This window comes from Musca domestica, unplaced genomic scaffold (genome assembly GCF_030504385.1).
Source record: "Musca domestica strain aabys unplaced genomic scaffold, Musca_domestica.polishedcontigs.V.1.1 1, whole genome shotgun sequence".
In the NCBI taxonomy this organism is placed as follows: Eukaryota; Metazoa; Arthropoda; class Insecta; order Diptera; family Muscidae; genus Musca; species Musca domestica.
This window is the reverse complement of record NW_026712114.1, coordinates 32,391,443-32,409,775: the sequence shown is the minus strand read 5'-3', so window position 1 is coordinate 32,409,775 and position 18,333 is coordinate 32,391,443. Positions and strand designations below refer to the sequence as shown.

The 18,333-nt window shown below is 36.4% G+C and overlaps 1 protein-coding gene across 1 annotated transcript in view; it reads right to left on the bottom strand.

The window, feature by feature from the left end:
• The window catches only part of LOC109611978 (GATA zinc finger domain-containing protein 10-like), a 154,897-nt gene that overhangs the window by 107,750 nt on the left and 28,814 nt on the right, over positions 1-18,333 (bottom strand). The window contains exon 2 of the mRNA XM_059121893.1: positions 16,697-17,477. Coding sequence (XP_058977876.1) covers positions 16,697-17,449 — 753 coding nt within the window. The 5' untranslated portion in view covers positions 17,450-17,477. The remainder of the gene's footprint in view (positions 1-16,696; positions 17,478-18,333) is intronic.

The window sequence follows — 18,333 nt, the reverse complement described above, 5'->3', positions numbered from 1 at the left end:
TGAATGACAGTGATCGGCGGCATGGGTCTTTTATGTATATTTAACAACAACAGCAATAAGGGGAGCATAGACTTAAAATGTAATGAATATCAAGGTGTTACTAAAGTAGGTTAATGTAATGGCGATTACAATTTACTTGGGAACAATAATTGCTATACTGATTTCCTAGAGGGATTATTATCTATGGAAAACATCTCAGTAGTTACTAATAGTTTTTTTTTTCTATAGAAAAAAAAATGGCAAAATGTCAATGAACTTGATTTTTGTGCAGAAAAATACATCAGCTGGTCCAGAAGAATGATTATTTTGCTAGAGACAAAGTATTAGAAAATGACTTAAAAATATCATGGAAACTATTTAAGAAATCCAATTTTTTGCCATCAATTTTCTAATAACAGACACACAATTTTTGGCCAGTCATTGGAAAAAATTAATATTTTTCCCAGAAAGTCCTTCAAAAAAACCTTTAAAAATACTTTTCAAATCACGTTTTATATATAGCAGGGGAGATTTCTTGAAATAAAAATTAAAAAAACACGACTTGAAAGTCTTTTTTAAAAAAACTTTCCACGATTTAGAAATATTCTGAAGGAGTATTCTGTGGAGTCCTTTAGTAGTAAAAGCCATGAGAAATTATGGAGTAGGTTCTGAAGGGATGGACAAATATTGACCATTTCGTATCGACCCTAAAAAAAAGATCATATAAATTTTACGACTTGCCAGGTTTGGACTTGGATTAGTTACTTCCTTCGCTTTATATGAGGTACGTGATAATTTTTACGAAATTTTAAAATGTGCGAGAGATACTAGGTAAAAATATTGGTAAAATTAACTCCATATTCATTTCAGGTTTCTGGTTGAGGGAAATATTTAGATATATCAAGTTGTAAGGCATCGTTGAATTGTTTCGAAAGTTATGACAGATTAAAGTATTGAAAATTGTGATCTTTTGTGCATGAGGTACCAGAAGTGGTAGGCAGATATATATCATCTTCACGACAGATCTTGTGTTTGCAAAGATGTTTGTGTGTTTGAAATTTGAAGAGAGTGTAATGTTTATTTAGGATTCTTTGAGCGGTTTTTTAAAACCTTGAACCCTATGTGCGAAAGGTACCAGAAGAAATTATCCGATCTCTACCAGATCTTGTGTTAATACAAATATTGAGATGTGCCAAGTCTGAATGGAATCGGATGTTAATTGTCGCGTTTTATGAGTTCTTCGCGAGATCTTAGTTTTGTAGAAATAATGGGATGAGGAAGGAGAAGAAGCGGATGCTTATTTCGGATTTTATGATCGTTTTGGTTATTCAAAGCTGTGACCCTTTGTGGGGGAGGTAGCAGAATGAATTGTCCGATCTCTACCATCTTTATAACAGCTATTGTGGTGAGATAAATATTGAAATGTACCAAGTCGGAATGGCGTTTTATGAGTTCCACGGATATTCAAAAATTTGACCTCTTGTGGGGGAGGAGTCAGAAACTTGAAAAAAAATCGGTAAATAATGTAGTTAAACTCATTAAAATACCGAATATATGGAGGTACGATTATATGGGAGCTATACCAAAACGTGGACCTGTACTGACGATTTTCTGTCATAGGCTGTAGTATCCATTGCGAACTTCAAATACCAAATTCGAAACAATTCCGGGAATAATGTCGCTAAAATCATCAAAATACTGAATATCGGGAGGTACTGTTATTTGGGGGCTATATGAAGAAGTGGACCTGTGCAGACAATTTTCTGTCATAGGCTGTACTATCCATTACGAACTTCAAATACCAAATTTTAAACAATTCCAGTGAATAATGTCGCTAAAATCATCAAAGTACCGAATATGGGGATGTACCGTTATATGGGGACTATACGAAGGCGTGGATGTGCACGGACAATTCTCTGTCAAAGGCTGTAGTATCCATTGCGAACTTCAAATACCAAATTCGAAACAATTTCGGCGAATAATGTCGCTAAAATCATCAAAATACCAAATATCGGGAGGTACTGTTATTTGGGGGCTATATGAAAACGTGGACCTTTACCGACAATTTTCTGCCATAGGCTGTACTATCCATTACGAACTTCAAATACCAAATTTTAAACAATTCCGGTGAATTATGTCGCTAAACTCATCAAAATACCGAATATATGGAGGTACTATTATATGGGAGCTATACCAAAACGTGGACCTGTACTGACAATTTTCTGTCATAGGCTGTAGTATCCATTGCTAACTTCAAATACCAAATTCGAAACAATTCCGGTGAATAATGTCGCTAAATTCATCAAAATACCGAATATCGGGAGGTACTGTTATTTGGGGGCTATATGAAGACGTGAACCTGTGCAGACAATTTTCTGCCATAGGCTGTAGTAGCCATTGCGAACTTCAAATACCAAATTCGAAACAATTCCGGTGAATAATGTCGCTAAAATCATCAAAATACCGAATATCGGGAGGCATCGTTATTTGGGGACTATACGAAGACGTGGACCTGTGCAGACAATTTTCTACCATAGGCTGCACTTTCCATTATGAACTTCAAATACCAAAATTTTAACAATTCCGGTGAATATTGTCGCTAAAATCATCAAAGTACCGAATATCGGGAGGTACCGTTATATGGGGACTATGCGAAGGCGTGGAAGTGCACGGACAGTTTTCTGTCATAGGCTGTAGTATCCATTACGAACTTCAAATACCAAATTTTAAACAATTCCGGTGAATAATGTCGCTAAAATTATCAAAATACTGAATATCGGGAGGTACCGTTATATGGGGACTATATGAAGGCGTGGAATTGCACGGACAATTCTCTGTCATAGGCTGTAGTATCCATTGCGAATTTCAAATACGAAATTCGAAAAAAAAAATATCCAAGAAATACCCAAAAAATCTTCTTTTTAACCTTTTTAAAACTTTTCAAAAAACTTGCGAATTTTGGTTTCCAAATGCACAAAAATTTACTCGTAATGAAATCGGAGACCTCTTTCTCAAAATGTGAGATTCTGGATTATTGAAGACTTGATTTTTTATATTTCCACCGTCTTTGTGGAGGTACCAAAAGGAGTAACCCTTATCGCACCAAAGTTTGTGGAATAATCGCGGATTAATTCCACATGTATAAGATCGTATGTCTGATAATAATATTAGTATGTGTCAAGTTCAGCCTTTCTGCAATATTCCATTATTATTTAGAAGATTTTACGTATTTTAGAAAATTTTCAACTTTGAGGAGTGGATCGATCCTTTAACTCAATCTATGTAGTAGTTTTATAGAGCTCAATTTATATAAAATACCTCAAAAATTGCTGAGGTTTGATTTTCCGATACCATTCGGAAAATACCCCCATTGACATCTACAAAACCAATAAATCCCACACCATTGCCAGTGACGATGGTGTTAAATTTGGAAATTAATTTAAATTAATATTTATTTTCGAACGTTTTGTTTTGTGATTTTCGGCTTAGATTTGAAAATTGCCAATACTGGGTATTGTGGTCTTAATAGACTTCGTTAACTGCCATAACGATAGCCACGGCCACCGCCATCGCATCAAACAATGGCAACGCAATGCAAAAGGTCAAAAGTGTTGTTCTCTCTCAACTTTAAAATTGCCCACTCTGACCATCCATCCAACCATCCATGGCGGCTGGGTGCACCACGCAGTGAGCGATCGAATGTGGCGATATCGCGCACTGGGGGTGGTATCATTATTGCCATCACATGGTTACATTGTCTTCAATGTTGTTGTTGTTGTCGTTATTTTTGGTTTTATTTGTTTTTCTTCGCCTTTATAAGGCAATCCGATTGCTTGGCAGCAGTATTTCGCATTGCCATTTTTTCCCAGTGATTTATTTTAAAGTTGCATAGCTTCTGTATTTGTATTTCTCTGACTTCTCTACCATTGAGGGTGGCAGTAGCAGTGGGGTGGGTGGTGAGAGAGATGGCGGCGGTGGCGTATTGATTTCAAAAAACAAACAACAAATAAATAAATCGCCCCCACAGGCTTTGGCCAAAGGAGACAATATCGTTTTGTCTGTCTGTCGCTTTGGCTATTTCTATTTGAGTTTTTCCTCAACATGAAAATGCAATTTGATTGCTATTATTTTTGTTGGTTTCTTGACTTTATTTGGCTATGTGTCGGTGCTGTCATTGTTGTTGTTGCTGCTGCTGTTGTCTTGTCGTGTTGGCATGAATTATTGCAATTTAATTAGTGAAACACAAATTCAGCCACAAGGAAAACTTTGTGTGCCACAGTAACACAGAGCATTCTGCTTTAATTTCAAAGCCTTCCATTGACATTTGAGGTCAAATTTAATAAAGCCATAATGTTCTCTAATGACTTGAATGGGGGAATTTTCTTTATCGACTTACACATTGGCATTACGGAATAATTAAAAAAAGGCTCTTCAATATGAGATCTTTTTTGAATAAGGCAATATTTTACAGAGCAATGGAAAATGATGCCAGCGTTGGCGAATTATTTCGAATTCGATTCACAGAAATATCCATGACAATCAAATTTTACTAATTTTTTTAAATTAATAAGTTAAAAAGTATCAATCGTCTTTTTGCCGACAGATGTATAACCTCAGCCAATGTTCGATTATTTAAATATATTTTGACTACTGAATTGTTGACCCTCTATGAAGTAAGTTCCGAAAGAATGGGCCAAAATTGTCCATTTCGATTCGGACCGAAATAAATATGATATAAATATTGCGGCGTGCCAGGTTTGGACTATATTGGTTACTTCCTCCACTTATATGAGGTATGTCATAATTTTAAGAATATGTTAAATGCGCATAAGATACTACAGGGTGAGCTGAAAAAACTGCAACCAAATTCAGACTACTGTCATTTCAAAGCCACTTGTCCGGCAGCTGTTGAAAAGAAAGAAAAAAGTTATTCGTGACGGAATTCAAGTGTGATTTCTTTATATTTGGCTGGAAAACCACAAGTGGCTATCGTTAGAGCACTCCAGCATTTAAATTTGAAAAAATCTTTTGTGTCTCGTACCATCGCTCGTTACCGTGATACTGGTAGCGTTGCCCGACCTCAAGGAAGTGGACGGAAGAAAACAGCAACATCATCAGAAATGGTTCGAAAAGTAAAGAAGCGACTTGATCGAAACCTGCGTCGTAGTGGCCGAAAAATGACTCGTGAGTTGAACATATCGCAATATTCCATTCGGCAAATACTTAAAAATGAGCTCGGGGTAAAGTCATTGACATTCCAAAAAGTGCAATAATTTACACCGCAACAGAAAGAAAATAGACTCAAAAGAGCTAAAGAGTTGCTTCGCTTGACCGAAAGTGTTGAACTGCCGAATTTGGTTTTCTCCGATGAGAAAACATTCGTTGTCCAGCAGTTTGTAAACAAACAAAATGATCGTCTTTAATTGCCAAAGAGGCCAGCTGAAAATGTGCACCTTTGGTTGGCCACCAGAACTCAAGCGCCGGCCATGGTGATGGTGTGGGCCGCCATAACAGCCGATGGTCGCTCTCCGCTCGTATTAATCGAGCGTGGCATCAGAATAAATGCCGAAAATTATCGCGAAAATATTCTAGAGGGCGTATTAAAGGCTTGGACACGCAAACATTTTGGCCGCAGTCCTTGAACATTCCAACAGGACTTAGCACCCTATCACTCAGCACGCACCACCCAAGAATGGTTACAAAATGAGGTTCCTCTCTTCATTTCCAGCGCACAATGGCCACCGAAATCTCCGGATACCAATCCGTTGGACTATTGTGTCTGGAGTATTTTGGAAAGCGAGGTTGGCACTAAAAAAAATACCAAAGTGTCGATCACGTCAAGCCAGCGCTTCGCAGGGAATGGGCCAAAATACCGCAGTCGGGCAGCGTGTGACGGCTTGATTGGCCGTTTGAAGGCCATAATTCGTGCCAAAGGTGACCAATCCGAAAAAATCTAAACTTATCCTAAAATTTGATGTGATTTCCGACATATTTTGCTTTCATTCAATAACATTGTTTGTTCCATTTTTTTTATCCCACCCTGTATTTTGCTTTTTTTAACGTTTTGTTTTTCAAAATCTTGAAGTCTATGTGCGGGAGGAACCAGAACGAATGGTCCGACCTCTATCATCTTTATTTGATAGAAATATTGAGATTTGCCAAGTCTGAATGGCATTGGGTTTTAATTTCGCATTTTATGAGCTGCATGGATATTTAAAATGTTGACCATTTCTGGGGAGGTACCAGAAGGAGTGGAGCGCTGTATTCCATTTTGACAGTGATATTGTGATGTGTGTAATCTGAGGATAATCGGACTCTTACATCACTGTTTATAAGAGTTATGATTATTTAAAATTTTGACCCTTTGTGGGAAGGTGCTTTAATCGAGTGGACCTATATTGTCATTATGGCACCTGTCCTAGCACTGATGCAAAAATAAGGATTTGCAAAGTTGGAGCAGCATCAGATTATCCTTTCTTTTTCTGTGCAGTAAAATATGTTTATTTTTTTAATTCGACCTTTTGTGGGTGAGGTACCATAAGGACTGGACCGATATATTTCATCTTCACAACAGACCTTGGATTAATAGAAATATTTTGCTGTGTGTAATTTGAAGACAATCGGACACTTAAATCACATTTTATAAAAGTTATGATTATTCAAAATTGTGACCCTTTGCGGGGGAGGTACTTCAATGAAGTGGACCTATATTGTCCACTTTCGCACCAGATCTAGTACAGAGGCAAATATTAGGATTTGCAAAGTTGAAACAGCATCAGATTATCCTTTCTCTTTGTGTGCAGTAAAATATTCTTTTTCTGAAAATTTCGAGCTTTTGTTGGGGAAGGTACCAAAGCAGTGGTCCGATATTGTCCATCCCCGAACTCGATCTAAGTTTGATAATAATATTACGATGCACCAAGTTTGAACCAAATCGGATTCTCTTTTCAAGAGCTCGTGCGCACCAGCCAGACAGAGGGACGGACATCGCTAGAACGACTCCAAATGTCCTGAAATGGAATTGGTACAAAGAGACCTATGGTCTAACACCGTTATTTCGATGAGGCACGTTTTGGCCATATCAAATGATATATACTCTCTCCAGCCATATGCTGAGGGTTTAACGACTATTATTTTTTTACTGCCTAGAATGGTCCCAACTGTTAAAATATTTAATTGCTTCAGAAAAATGAATTTTATAAAAAAAATCTCAGTTTTATGGGCATATCCAAAGTATTTAAATCGAGAATCTGGATGTGAGTTTGGTTGCATGTGTTTGTGTTTGTGTGTGTGTGTGTGAAAGAGTAAATCATTTCGATTCTACCCCAAAAACAAAGTTAAATGTCCATGAACTTTTGGCTTGTGATTTTAATTGAGGCTTTTTGTTATGGCCTGCCAGCTCCAGTCAGTCAGTCAGCCACTCCAATAAACCTCCCGGCTGATATAGAATGTTACAAATCAACAACAAAGCCATAACAACTGTTCTTTCACTTCGGTTTTTTTTTTTGCAAAAAAAAAAAAACTTTATATCACATTTTTATATTTATTATCTGTTTTGTTTTTTGCTCGTTTTATTTTTGTAAATTTATAACAAATTAACAGAGCTTTAAGTAGTGTATCAGATATAATAAACCCGCAACAACACAAAGCGAAAAAATTGTTAAATGTGTTCTTTAGTGGGCTACTTCATCATATTGTTGGATTTTAAATTGTCCCATTGGATCGGTCGGTTGGACGGTGTGGTCTCCATGAGTGATGATATGAAATATGTTTGTGCAAATGTTGAAATACAATCCGCGCAGCTTGTTTATATTCTATACTTAATTCTTATACCCTACACCACAAGGTGGTCGGGGTATTATGTCTTTGTGCATTTGTTTGTAACAGGCAAAAGGAAACGAGATAGACCCATAGTTCCTTTTGATGATCTGCATAGAATCACATTCTGAGTCGATTTATGCATGTCCGCCCGTCCGTCTGTCCATGTATTTTTGTAAACAAAGTACAGGTCGCATTTATTGCCCGATCCAGATGAAATTTTGCACAGATCATTTGTTTGTCCCAAGGACGAACCCTATTGAAATTGGAGATAATCGGTCCAAATTTAGATATAGCTCCCATATATATCTTCGTCCGATTTGCCTTTTATTGTGCACGAAACGTGTAATATCAGCCCGAATTGTATGGAATTTTGCATATACACCCAAATTAGGCCTGAAAATATGTATGCCAAATTTGATCGAAATCGGTTCAGATATAGCTATAGCTCCCATATATATTGTTCATCCGATTTGTTATTTTTGTCCACCGCCGCTGTAATATGCACTCTGCGACAACAATATTTGGGGAAATATATCAAATACAGCTCAGAAATACATTTGCTAAATTTTATCGAGATCGGTTCAGATTTGGATATAGCTCCCATATATAACTTCGTCCAATTTACCTTTTATTGTGCCCCAAACGTCTAATATTTGTCCAAATAGGATGGAATTTGGCACTTACGACCGAATTGAGTCTAGAAGCTAGTACGTCAAATTTGGTGAAGATCGGTTCAGATATAGCTATAACTTCTATATATATTATTCATCCGATTTGTTATATTTGTTACCCACAACCGTAATACGCACTCCGTGACATCGATATTCAGGTAAATATATCAAATACAGCTCAGAAATATCTTTGCCAAATTTTATCGAGATCGGTTCAGATTTAGATATAGCTCCCATATATATCTTTATCCGATTTCAAATTAACTGTGCACCAAATGGGCAATACAATTCCGAATTTAAATGATACAAATGCTTCGGCATATTCAGTCCTTTGAACTTTAAATTATAATTATAATTATAGCGCGTGTGATTGAATTCTCCCATAAAAACTTTTAATTGTTATGTGAAGCTCTACTAAATTAGCAAAGTGGTGTAGGGTATCATAAAGTCGGCCCCGCCCGACTTTAAAACTTTCTTTACTGTTTTTTTTTTTTTTAATTTCTGTTGTTTGTTTTTTGCTCAATTGCAGACAAGTCTGATCAACTGACCCACCGTCTGTCTGGTCTGTTTTTGTGTTGTGGACACTGACGGTGTCACTTTATCGCCGAGGGGTAATCAGTGTAATTTTTTTTTTTATTAACTCCATCGTAATAATAATAATCATCAACACCATCATTTGACTGCCTCCCCACCCCAACTGAATGGCAACTTCAACAACAACATGTTGTTCGTGTTGTAGTTACTGTTGTCGTTGTTGCCATCAACATCGTTAAACAATACAATAACATTCATTAATTTAATTTTATTTCGATTTATTTTGTTTTATTTAAACTTCTTGTTGTATTTGTTGTTATTTAACTACATAGTGAAGCCGTAAAAAAAGTGCAGTCATAATTCAAAAGTGTCCGGCAAAATAAAATCAAAATTAAATAGAGGTTGGGTTATTTTTGTTTTTCTTTTGGGGGGTAAATATGAAAGATAAAAAAATAATAATAAGTTGAAAAAAATAATTCTTGTTTGATTTAATTGCAAACATATTTTTTGGGAAAGGAATGTCGTCCAAGGGAGCACAATAAATTAGTATTGTTGTCCACATTATTAGGCTAGGCTCGTGTTACGAAAAAAAGCTAAAAAGTATCAGTCCATTCTGCCGACAGATGTATACCCTCAGCCAATGTTGGATTATTTAAATATATTTTGACTTCTGCTTTGGTTATTCAAATTGTCAACCCTCTATGACGTAGTTTCCGAAGGAATGGCCCATTATTGTCAATTTAGTGTCGAACCTAAATAAATATGATATAAATATTGCAACGTGCCAGGTTTGGACTACATCAACTACTTTCTTCACTTCAAATGAGATATGTGATAATTTTTAAAAAATGCTAGAACGTGCATGAGGTACCAGATATTGTCGACGAAGTACTCCATTTTCCATAAACACAATTGGTATGGGCTGACCTCTTTGGCAAGTAAACACGATCATTTGGTTTGTTCACAAACTGCTGGACAACGAATTTTTTCTCCTCGGAGAAAACCAAATTCGGTAGTTCACAACTTTCGACCAAGTATCTCTTTAGCTCTTTTGAGTCTATTTTCTTTCGGTTGCGGTGTAAGTTCTTGCACTTTTTGGAATTTCAATGGCTTTACCCCGAGCTTATTATTCAATATTTGCCGAATGGAATATTTCGATATTTTCAGCTCACGAGCCATTTTTCGGCCACTGCCACGCGGGTTTCGATAAAGTCGCTTCTTTACTTTTCGAACCATTTTTGCTTATGTTGCTGTTTTCTTCCGTCCACTTCCTTGACATCGGGCTACGCTATAAGTATCACGATAACGAGCGATGGTACGAGACACAAGAGATTTATTCACATTCAAATCCTGGAGGGCTCTAACGATAACCACTTGTGGTTTTCCAGCCAAATATGAAGAAATCAAACAATTACGCTTGAATTCCATCACGAATAACTTTTTTTGTACTCTTGTAAACAATATAATGAGCTGTCACTGGAATAATTTTACCAGCTTTCGGACGAGTGGCTTAGAAATGACAAAAGTCTGAAGTTGGATGCAGTTTTTTCATCTCACCCTGTAATTATTCAAAATGTTGACCCTTTGTGGGAGATGTACTTCATGGAGTTGGCCAATATTGTCCATTTTCGCATCTGACCTGGAAGTGTGGCAGTAAGTTATTTCCTTTGAAAATGTTGACATTTTGTGGGGGAGGCACCAGAAGGAATGGCCGAATCTCCACCATCTTTATAACAGATCTTATGTTGATGGAAATATTGAGATATGCAAAGTCAGAATGGAATCGGATGTAATTATGTATTTTATGAGTTTTATGGGTACTCAAACTATTGGCCCTTTGTGGGGGAGCTACCAGAAGGAGTGGACCGATATATTCCATCTTCACACCAGACCTTGGGTTTATAAAAATATTGTGATGTGTGCAATTTTAAGACAGTCGGACCCTTATGTCACATTTTAGAAAAGTTATAATTATTCAAAATGTTGTACATTTGTGGCGAAGGTACTGATACTGTCCATTTTCGCACCCGACCCAGGGGTTCAAGGTTTTGAAAAACAAAACGCTCAATGAAAGAAAAAAGAAACCAACTCTCTTCAAATTTCACACATACAAACTTTTTTTACTAGCACAAGATCTGTTGTGAAGATGATATATATCTGCTAACCCCTTCTGCTACCTCATCACCCACTAAGGTCACAATTTTCAATACTTGCAAAACAAGTCAGCGATTCTTTACAACATGCTATGTCTAAAAATTTTTCTCAACCAGAAACCTGAGATGAATATGGAATTTATGATTTCGTATAAAACTGGATATAAATGTTCGATGTTCTTGTAATTTTTAAAACCTCCACCATACTATGGAGGGTATATTAATTTTGTCATTCCGTTTGTAACTCCTCGAAGTACTCATGTCAGACCCAACAAAGTATGTATATTCTTGATCAGCGTAAAATTTTAAGACGATTTAGCCATGTCCGTCTGTGTGTCTGTTTGTCTGTATGTTGTAATCACGCTATCTTTCGAACAAATTGAGATAGAAGGCTAAAATTTTGCACACATGTATATTTTGCCAGTAGGCAGGTTAAGTTCGTAAATGGGCCATGTAGGTCCATGTTATCATATATCCCCCATATAACGGTACCTCCCGATATTCGGTATTTTGATGATTATAGCAACATTATTAGCCGGAATTATTTCAAATTTGGCATTTGAAGTTCGTAATGGATACTACAGCCTAAGACAGAAAATTATCTGTGCAGGTCCACGTCTTCGTGTAGCCCCCATATAACGGTACCCCCCGATATTCGGTATTTTGATGAGTTCAGCGACATTGTTCACCGGAATCGTTTCAAATTTGGTATTTGAAGTTCGTAATGTATACTACAGCCTAAGACAGAAAATTATCTGTGCAAGTCCACGTCTTCGTGTAGCCCCCATATAACGGTACCCCCGATATTCGGTATTTTGATGATTTTAGCGACATTATTTAGCGGAATCGTTCCAAATTTGGTATTTGAAGTTCGTAATAGATACTGCAGCGTAAAACAGAAAATGGGCCATATAGGTCCACGTCTTCATATAGCCCCCATATACCGTACTCCCCGATATTCGGTATTTTAATGATTTTAGCGACATTATTTACCGGAATTGTTTCAAATTTCGCATGTGAAGTTCGTAATGGATACTTCAGCCCATGCCAGAAAATTGTCTGTGCAGGTCCACGCCTTCGTATAGCCCCCATATAACGGTACCCCCCATATTTGGTATTTTGATGATTTTAGCTACATTATAAACAGATTTTTCTTCAAGTTTCGCATTCAAATATTGTAATAACTTATGACAAAAGTTGCCTATGCAGGCCCACGTCGTCGTATAAGCATTCGGTTTTTTTTAAGATTTTAACAAAATTTTAAGATTTAACAAATTTAAGATTTAACAAATTTTTTAATTTTGGAAATTGCCAAATTTGTACCAAATGTTGGAGGGTATTAAAAGTTCGGCCCGGCCGAACTTACAGCTTTTTTTACTTGTTTTATATTTATTTAGGTCCAATATGAAATGGACAATATTGGTCTGGTCCTTCGGAACCTACACCATAAAGGGTCAACAATTTGATTAACCATAACAGAAATCAAAATATATTTAAATAATCGAACTATGGCAAAGTCGACAAAACCGACTGATACTTTTTAACTTGTTTTGTTATTATTCATTACAACTACTTGGTTATTTCAGGTCACCCCTTTGATATGTGGCAGTTAGTTCTTTGTTTTTATTTTTTTAAGTCTGTACAATTTTGACCGCTGGTGTAAAAAAAAAACAACTTTCGACAAAATCTTGTTTTGTCATCTAAAATTGTTTCAGGTTATTTGTTCGGAAATTAATAGAGCAGCATCGTGTGAGTTCTAGTATTCGCCATTTACAACATGTTGTGTTAATGTAAACGATTTAATCAATGTCGTCATTGTGTACGAGGCGAAGATCGTTTATCGGTCGCTCAACGTTGCCCACTTCCCTGGCAACATTATTCACATTGGACAGAAACATGTGCATCTGAGGTTTGATGTTTCCACGTACATACATACATACATATTTTGAAAAAATCTTAAAAATGCATACAAAAATATTAAGGATTAAAATAATATACATGTACATGTAGGTATGCAAAAACCCACCATAATTTGTCATGTGGCCATCAAATGAATTTCAAACACTCACACACACATACACATCTGGGATTTAAAAAATATGTGCGACCACTTTTGTTATGCCCTCATCAAAGAAATATTCTTAATGAACAGAAAGATGTCAGATTTTTTCTTTTTTTCAAATATTTTTTTGAAATGTGACAGCATTGGATTTGTTCGAAAAAAACGATTTCAAAACAATAAATTTCTTCGGTGATGAAGCGAAAACAATTTATATTAGCAGCTAAGGATTAACACGCAACAACATTGGATGGCTAATAATAAATTACCTCTAATATTAAAAAACGAGATCATTTGTGTTTGGTTTTCTATTTTTCGTTTGTTTTGTGGCTGTTTGTGTGTGTGTATGGATGTGTGGAAATCAGTGACTAAGTGTGACACCGTAAAGAAGGCCATCATTATTTAGATGAGATTTGACCAGATGTTAGGAAATTGTCACATCATTTAATGTTTATCATCTTTTCATTTGAAAATATTTTAAATAATATAAGGAAGAAGACACGAATAATGTAGTCTTGGCAGAATCCTAAAATCGTTGCCCACGGTATTTAATACAATTTTTTTTTTAACCCAGCAAACTCATTTTTAAATTTATTATAAGGAATAACAATGAAATGTTACAAGTTATACCTGACCCAAATTTATACATGATGCAAAATTTCAAATTCGGAACTTGAAATAAACGCGAATAATGTAGCTAAAATCATCAAAGTATAGAATATAGGGAGGTACCGTTATATCGGAGCTGTGCGAAGACCTGAACCTGCGTAGACAATTTTTTGTCATATTCTGTAGCATCCATTACGAACTTCAAATACGACATTTCAAACAACTTCGGTGAGTATTGTACCTAAACTCGTCAAAATACCGAATATGGGGAAGTACTGGTATATGGGGCCTATACGAAGACCTGGACCTGCATAGACAATTTTCTGTCACAGACTGGAGTTTCCATTACGAACTCTAAATGCGTAATTTGAAAAAATTTTGGTGAATAAAGACGCTAAAATCACCAAAATACCGAATATCGGGAGGTACCGTTATATGGGGGCTATACGAAGACGTGGACCTGAACAGACAATTTTCTGTCTTAGGCTGTAGTATCCATTGCGAACTTCAAATGCCAAATTTGAAACAATTCCGGTGAATAATGTCGCTAAAATCATCAAAATACCGAATATCGGGAGGTACCGTTATATGGGGGCTATATGAAAACGTGGACCTACATGGCCCATGCACGAACTTAACCTGCCTACTAGAAAACTAAACATGTGTGCAAAATTTTAGCCATCTATCTCTAGTCATTCGATAGATAGCGTGATTACAACAGACAGACAGACAGACGGACATCGCTAAATCGGCTTAGAATTTTACGCTGATCAAGAATATATATACTTTGTTGGGTCTGACATGAGTATTTCGAGGAGTTACAAACGGAATGACAAAGTAAATATACCCTCCATAGTATGGTGGAGGGTATAATAAAGAGTTGCTTAGCTTGGCCGAAAGTGCGGCAGTATTTGGTTTTCTTCGATGAGAAAACATTCGTTGTCCAGCAGTTTGTAAACAAACAAAATAATCATGATTACTTGCCAAAGAGGTTATCTGAAAATGTGCACCTTCGGTTGGCCACCAGAACTCAAACGCCGGCCATGGTGATGGTGTGGGCCGCCATAACAGCCGATGGTCGCTCTCCGCTCGTATTAATCGACTGTGGCATCAGAATAAATGCCAAATATTATCGCGAAAATATTCCACAGGGTGTATTAAAGCCTTGGGCACGGAAACATTTTGGCCGCAGACTTTGGATATTCCAACAGGACTCAGCACGCGCCACCAATATGAGATACCAATCCGTTGGACTATTGTGTCTGGAGTATTTTGGGAAGTTAGGTTGGCATTAAAAAAAACGAAAGTGTCGATCACCTCAAGTAAGCGTTTTCCCGGGAATGGGCCAAAATACCGCAGATAGTGAAATTTGTGGGGCAGGTACCAGAAGAAATGGTCCGATCTCCACCATCTTTATAACATATCTTGTGTTTAAGGAAGTATTGAGATGTATCAAGTCTGGATGAAACAGGATACTGATTTCGCGTTTTATGAGCTTCGTGGATATTCTGTTGATCCTTTGTGGAGGAGGTAGAAGAAGGAGTGCGCAGATATATCCAATTTTCACAGCAGGTCTTGTGTTACTAGAAATAGTGGGATGTGTGAAATATGAAGAGAACCGAATGCTTATTTCGGATTTGGTTATTCAAAACTGTAATTGGCTGTAATTAAGACATTAGGGGTCTTTCGTAAAATTTATAGCATTTTTTGATAGGACGATTCATCTGCGCAGCCTTGTATATGAGAGCTATAGCTATATAAGAATCGATTTGGGCCAAATATGGAAGACTTTAATCTTGACCGAATTTAGTCGTATAATGGAAGACTCGACCTAATTAGACGAAAAAAAGCGCGGTTGGTGTATTAATTACAAAAAAAATTAGGGCAATATATATATCTCTGAACCGTTTTCGACCCAATTTGTCAAAAGTACCGTACTCGTATCGCATATTATTATAGAGTAAATATTATGAAACTTATATTTGTGAACTATAACTTGAACTATAACTATATACTTGTCGATTCGAAACAATTTAAGCAGAAGTTATTCTCATCATAACCAGCCGTGGGGCCAAGTGCAAAGTGTAGCTGAGATATGTTTTCAAGTCCACTTCCTCTTCCAAAAAAGGTTTATTTTGAGGGAATTTACCTAAGATAAAGAATTTACTTAAGGTAAGTTATAATTCACAAATATAAGTTTCATACTTTAAATTTTTTAAATTGTTTGATACATTTTTGGCAAACCTATTTCAATCTAGTCTGTACACCACCAACATACCCTAGATCAAACCATATCGTTTCTATTTGCAACCCCTTTCGACATTTCCCCTATAACTTAATTACACAGCTTGAATGTGACATCACAAATTGAAAGCGACGACATCAAATACGAAATAAAACAATTGAAAGTTCCTATATTATATAAATGTTTGTATGTATGGAGAAGGTGGGTACATACAGATGTCTGTATGTATGTACATTGTTATTCTTTGGATGCAAATTCAGTAGAAGACTCCACCTCCTCTTAACAAAAAATGAGACGTGAGCGAGCGCACGACAAATGCAACAAATCAGAAGAGACAGCAAAGAACGTGAAAAATGGAAGGGGGAACCTCTCTCTCTCTCTTTCTCTTCTCTGCCAATGAAAACACACGAAGTGGAAATGATGATCGACGAAAGCGACAACAGCTATGTTGCGATTCGACAACACTATACATGATATGCACCTATATATACTGATGTATGAAGGTATGTATATTATTTTTATAATATTTCAGAGAAAGAGATCATCTTCCCCCCAGGAGATGGTCTTAAGGAGAAGAAAGAAAGAAAGAGCAAAAAATAAGAACAAAAAATACAACAACACTTACCCTTCGTTGATGTTGTGATAAAATTTGTTGCTGTTGATGATGATGCTGGTGCTGCTGCATTTGCGATAGATGTTGTTGCTGTAGACGGGGATGCTGCAAAGATGTTTGGCGATTTGAGGTTGCGGTTACTGGTGAATGGGCGGGTGTTAAAATTTGTTGTTGATGTTGTTGTTGCGATGTTAGTGTTTGTTGGGGTAGCATTGTTTTTAAATTCTGTTGTTGTTGCTGTTGTATGCTACATGGCAACCTATGTTGTGTTGGATGCTGCGCATGTATTTGTGGCGATAGTTGTGGTGGCTGGTGTTGCGCTTGCTGCTGATTGGCATAGAAATTCATTGAAGGTAATGACGAGATCGTTGTTGTTGTTGCTGCTGTTGCAGTTGGCGACATTTGAGGTGGGGTTTGTTGTTGTTGAGCATAATTGTGATATTGTTGTTGTTGTTGTAGCAAATATTCTTGCTGTTGCAACAACTGTTGTTGGCATAGATATTGTGTGCGTGATGTATCTTGCACCCAATTACTGACACGCACGTGCTGTTGTTGTTGCTGCTGCTGTTGGTGATGTTGCAACAATTGATGCTGCGGTTGCAACATGTTATTATTATTATTGCCTAAGGCATTTTGATTATTATTTGTAGTTATGGCGTTGTTGTTATTATTATTGTTGTTGTAATAATAACAATTTTTTAAATTATGACTGTTTAGTGTATTTGTTGTGGTATTATTGTTATTGTTGTTGTTGGGATTATGCATTTTGGTTTAGGTATGTCATCAAATCAAGCTGAAATGGGAGAAGAAAGAAGATTAATGTAGGCTTTTTTTGAATAATAATTATATTTTTAAATTGGAAATTTAATAAAAAAAAATAATTCAAAGTGTAAATTCACACATTAATATTTGCGATAAACAAACGTCAATTGGTGGAAGAGAAGACCACGGCTCAAGTGGCAATCCTCAATCAATTCCCTTTTCTATGTTACATTCCGAAATTCGAAGAGTATGCAAGATTGTGAAGCTTTATTAACATTTGTACGGAATATTTGTAATAAACGTTTAAAAATTTGTTCTACGTTGAACGCTTTTGCAAACAGCTGCATATCCCCAGGGTCAATTTTTTGCAATTTATTTTACTGCGTAATTATTTTGAAAAATTCAGAATTTGAAGAGGAATTTGCACGAGGGTCAGTCTTGGTGCGTAGGTGTGCAATAAGGCTAATAGCCTGTTCAGCAAACTTATTTTTCTTCCAACACAAACAAAACGAAATGCCAAAGTCGACAATCAAAACCAGTAAAGAAAGTCTTAAAGTCGGGTGGGCCGACTTTATGATACCCTACACCACTTTGCTAATTTAGTAGAGCTGCGCATGACAATAAAAAGTTCTTATTGGAGAATTCAATCATACACGCTATGATTATAATTATAATTTAAAGTTCAAAGGACTAAATATGGCGAAGTATTTGTATCTTTTAAATTCGGACTCATATTTCCTATTTGGTGCACAATTAATTTGAAATCGGATAAAGATATATATGGGAGCTATATCCAAATCGGAACCGATCTCCATAAAATTTCGCAAAGATATTTCTGAGCTGCATTTGATATATTTCCCTGAATATCGTTATTACGGAGTGTATAT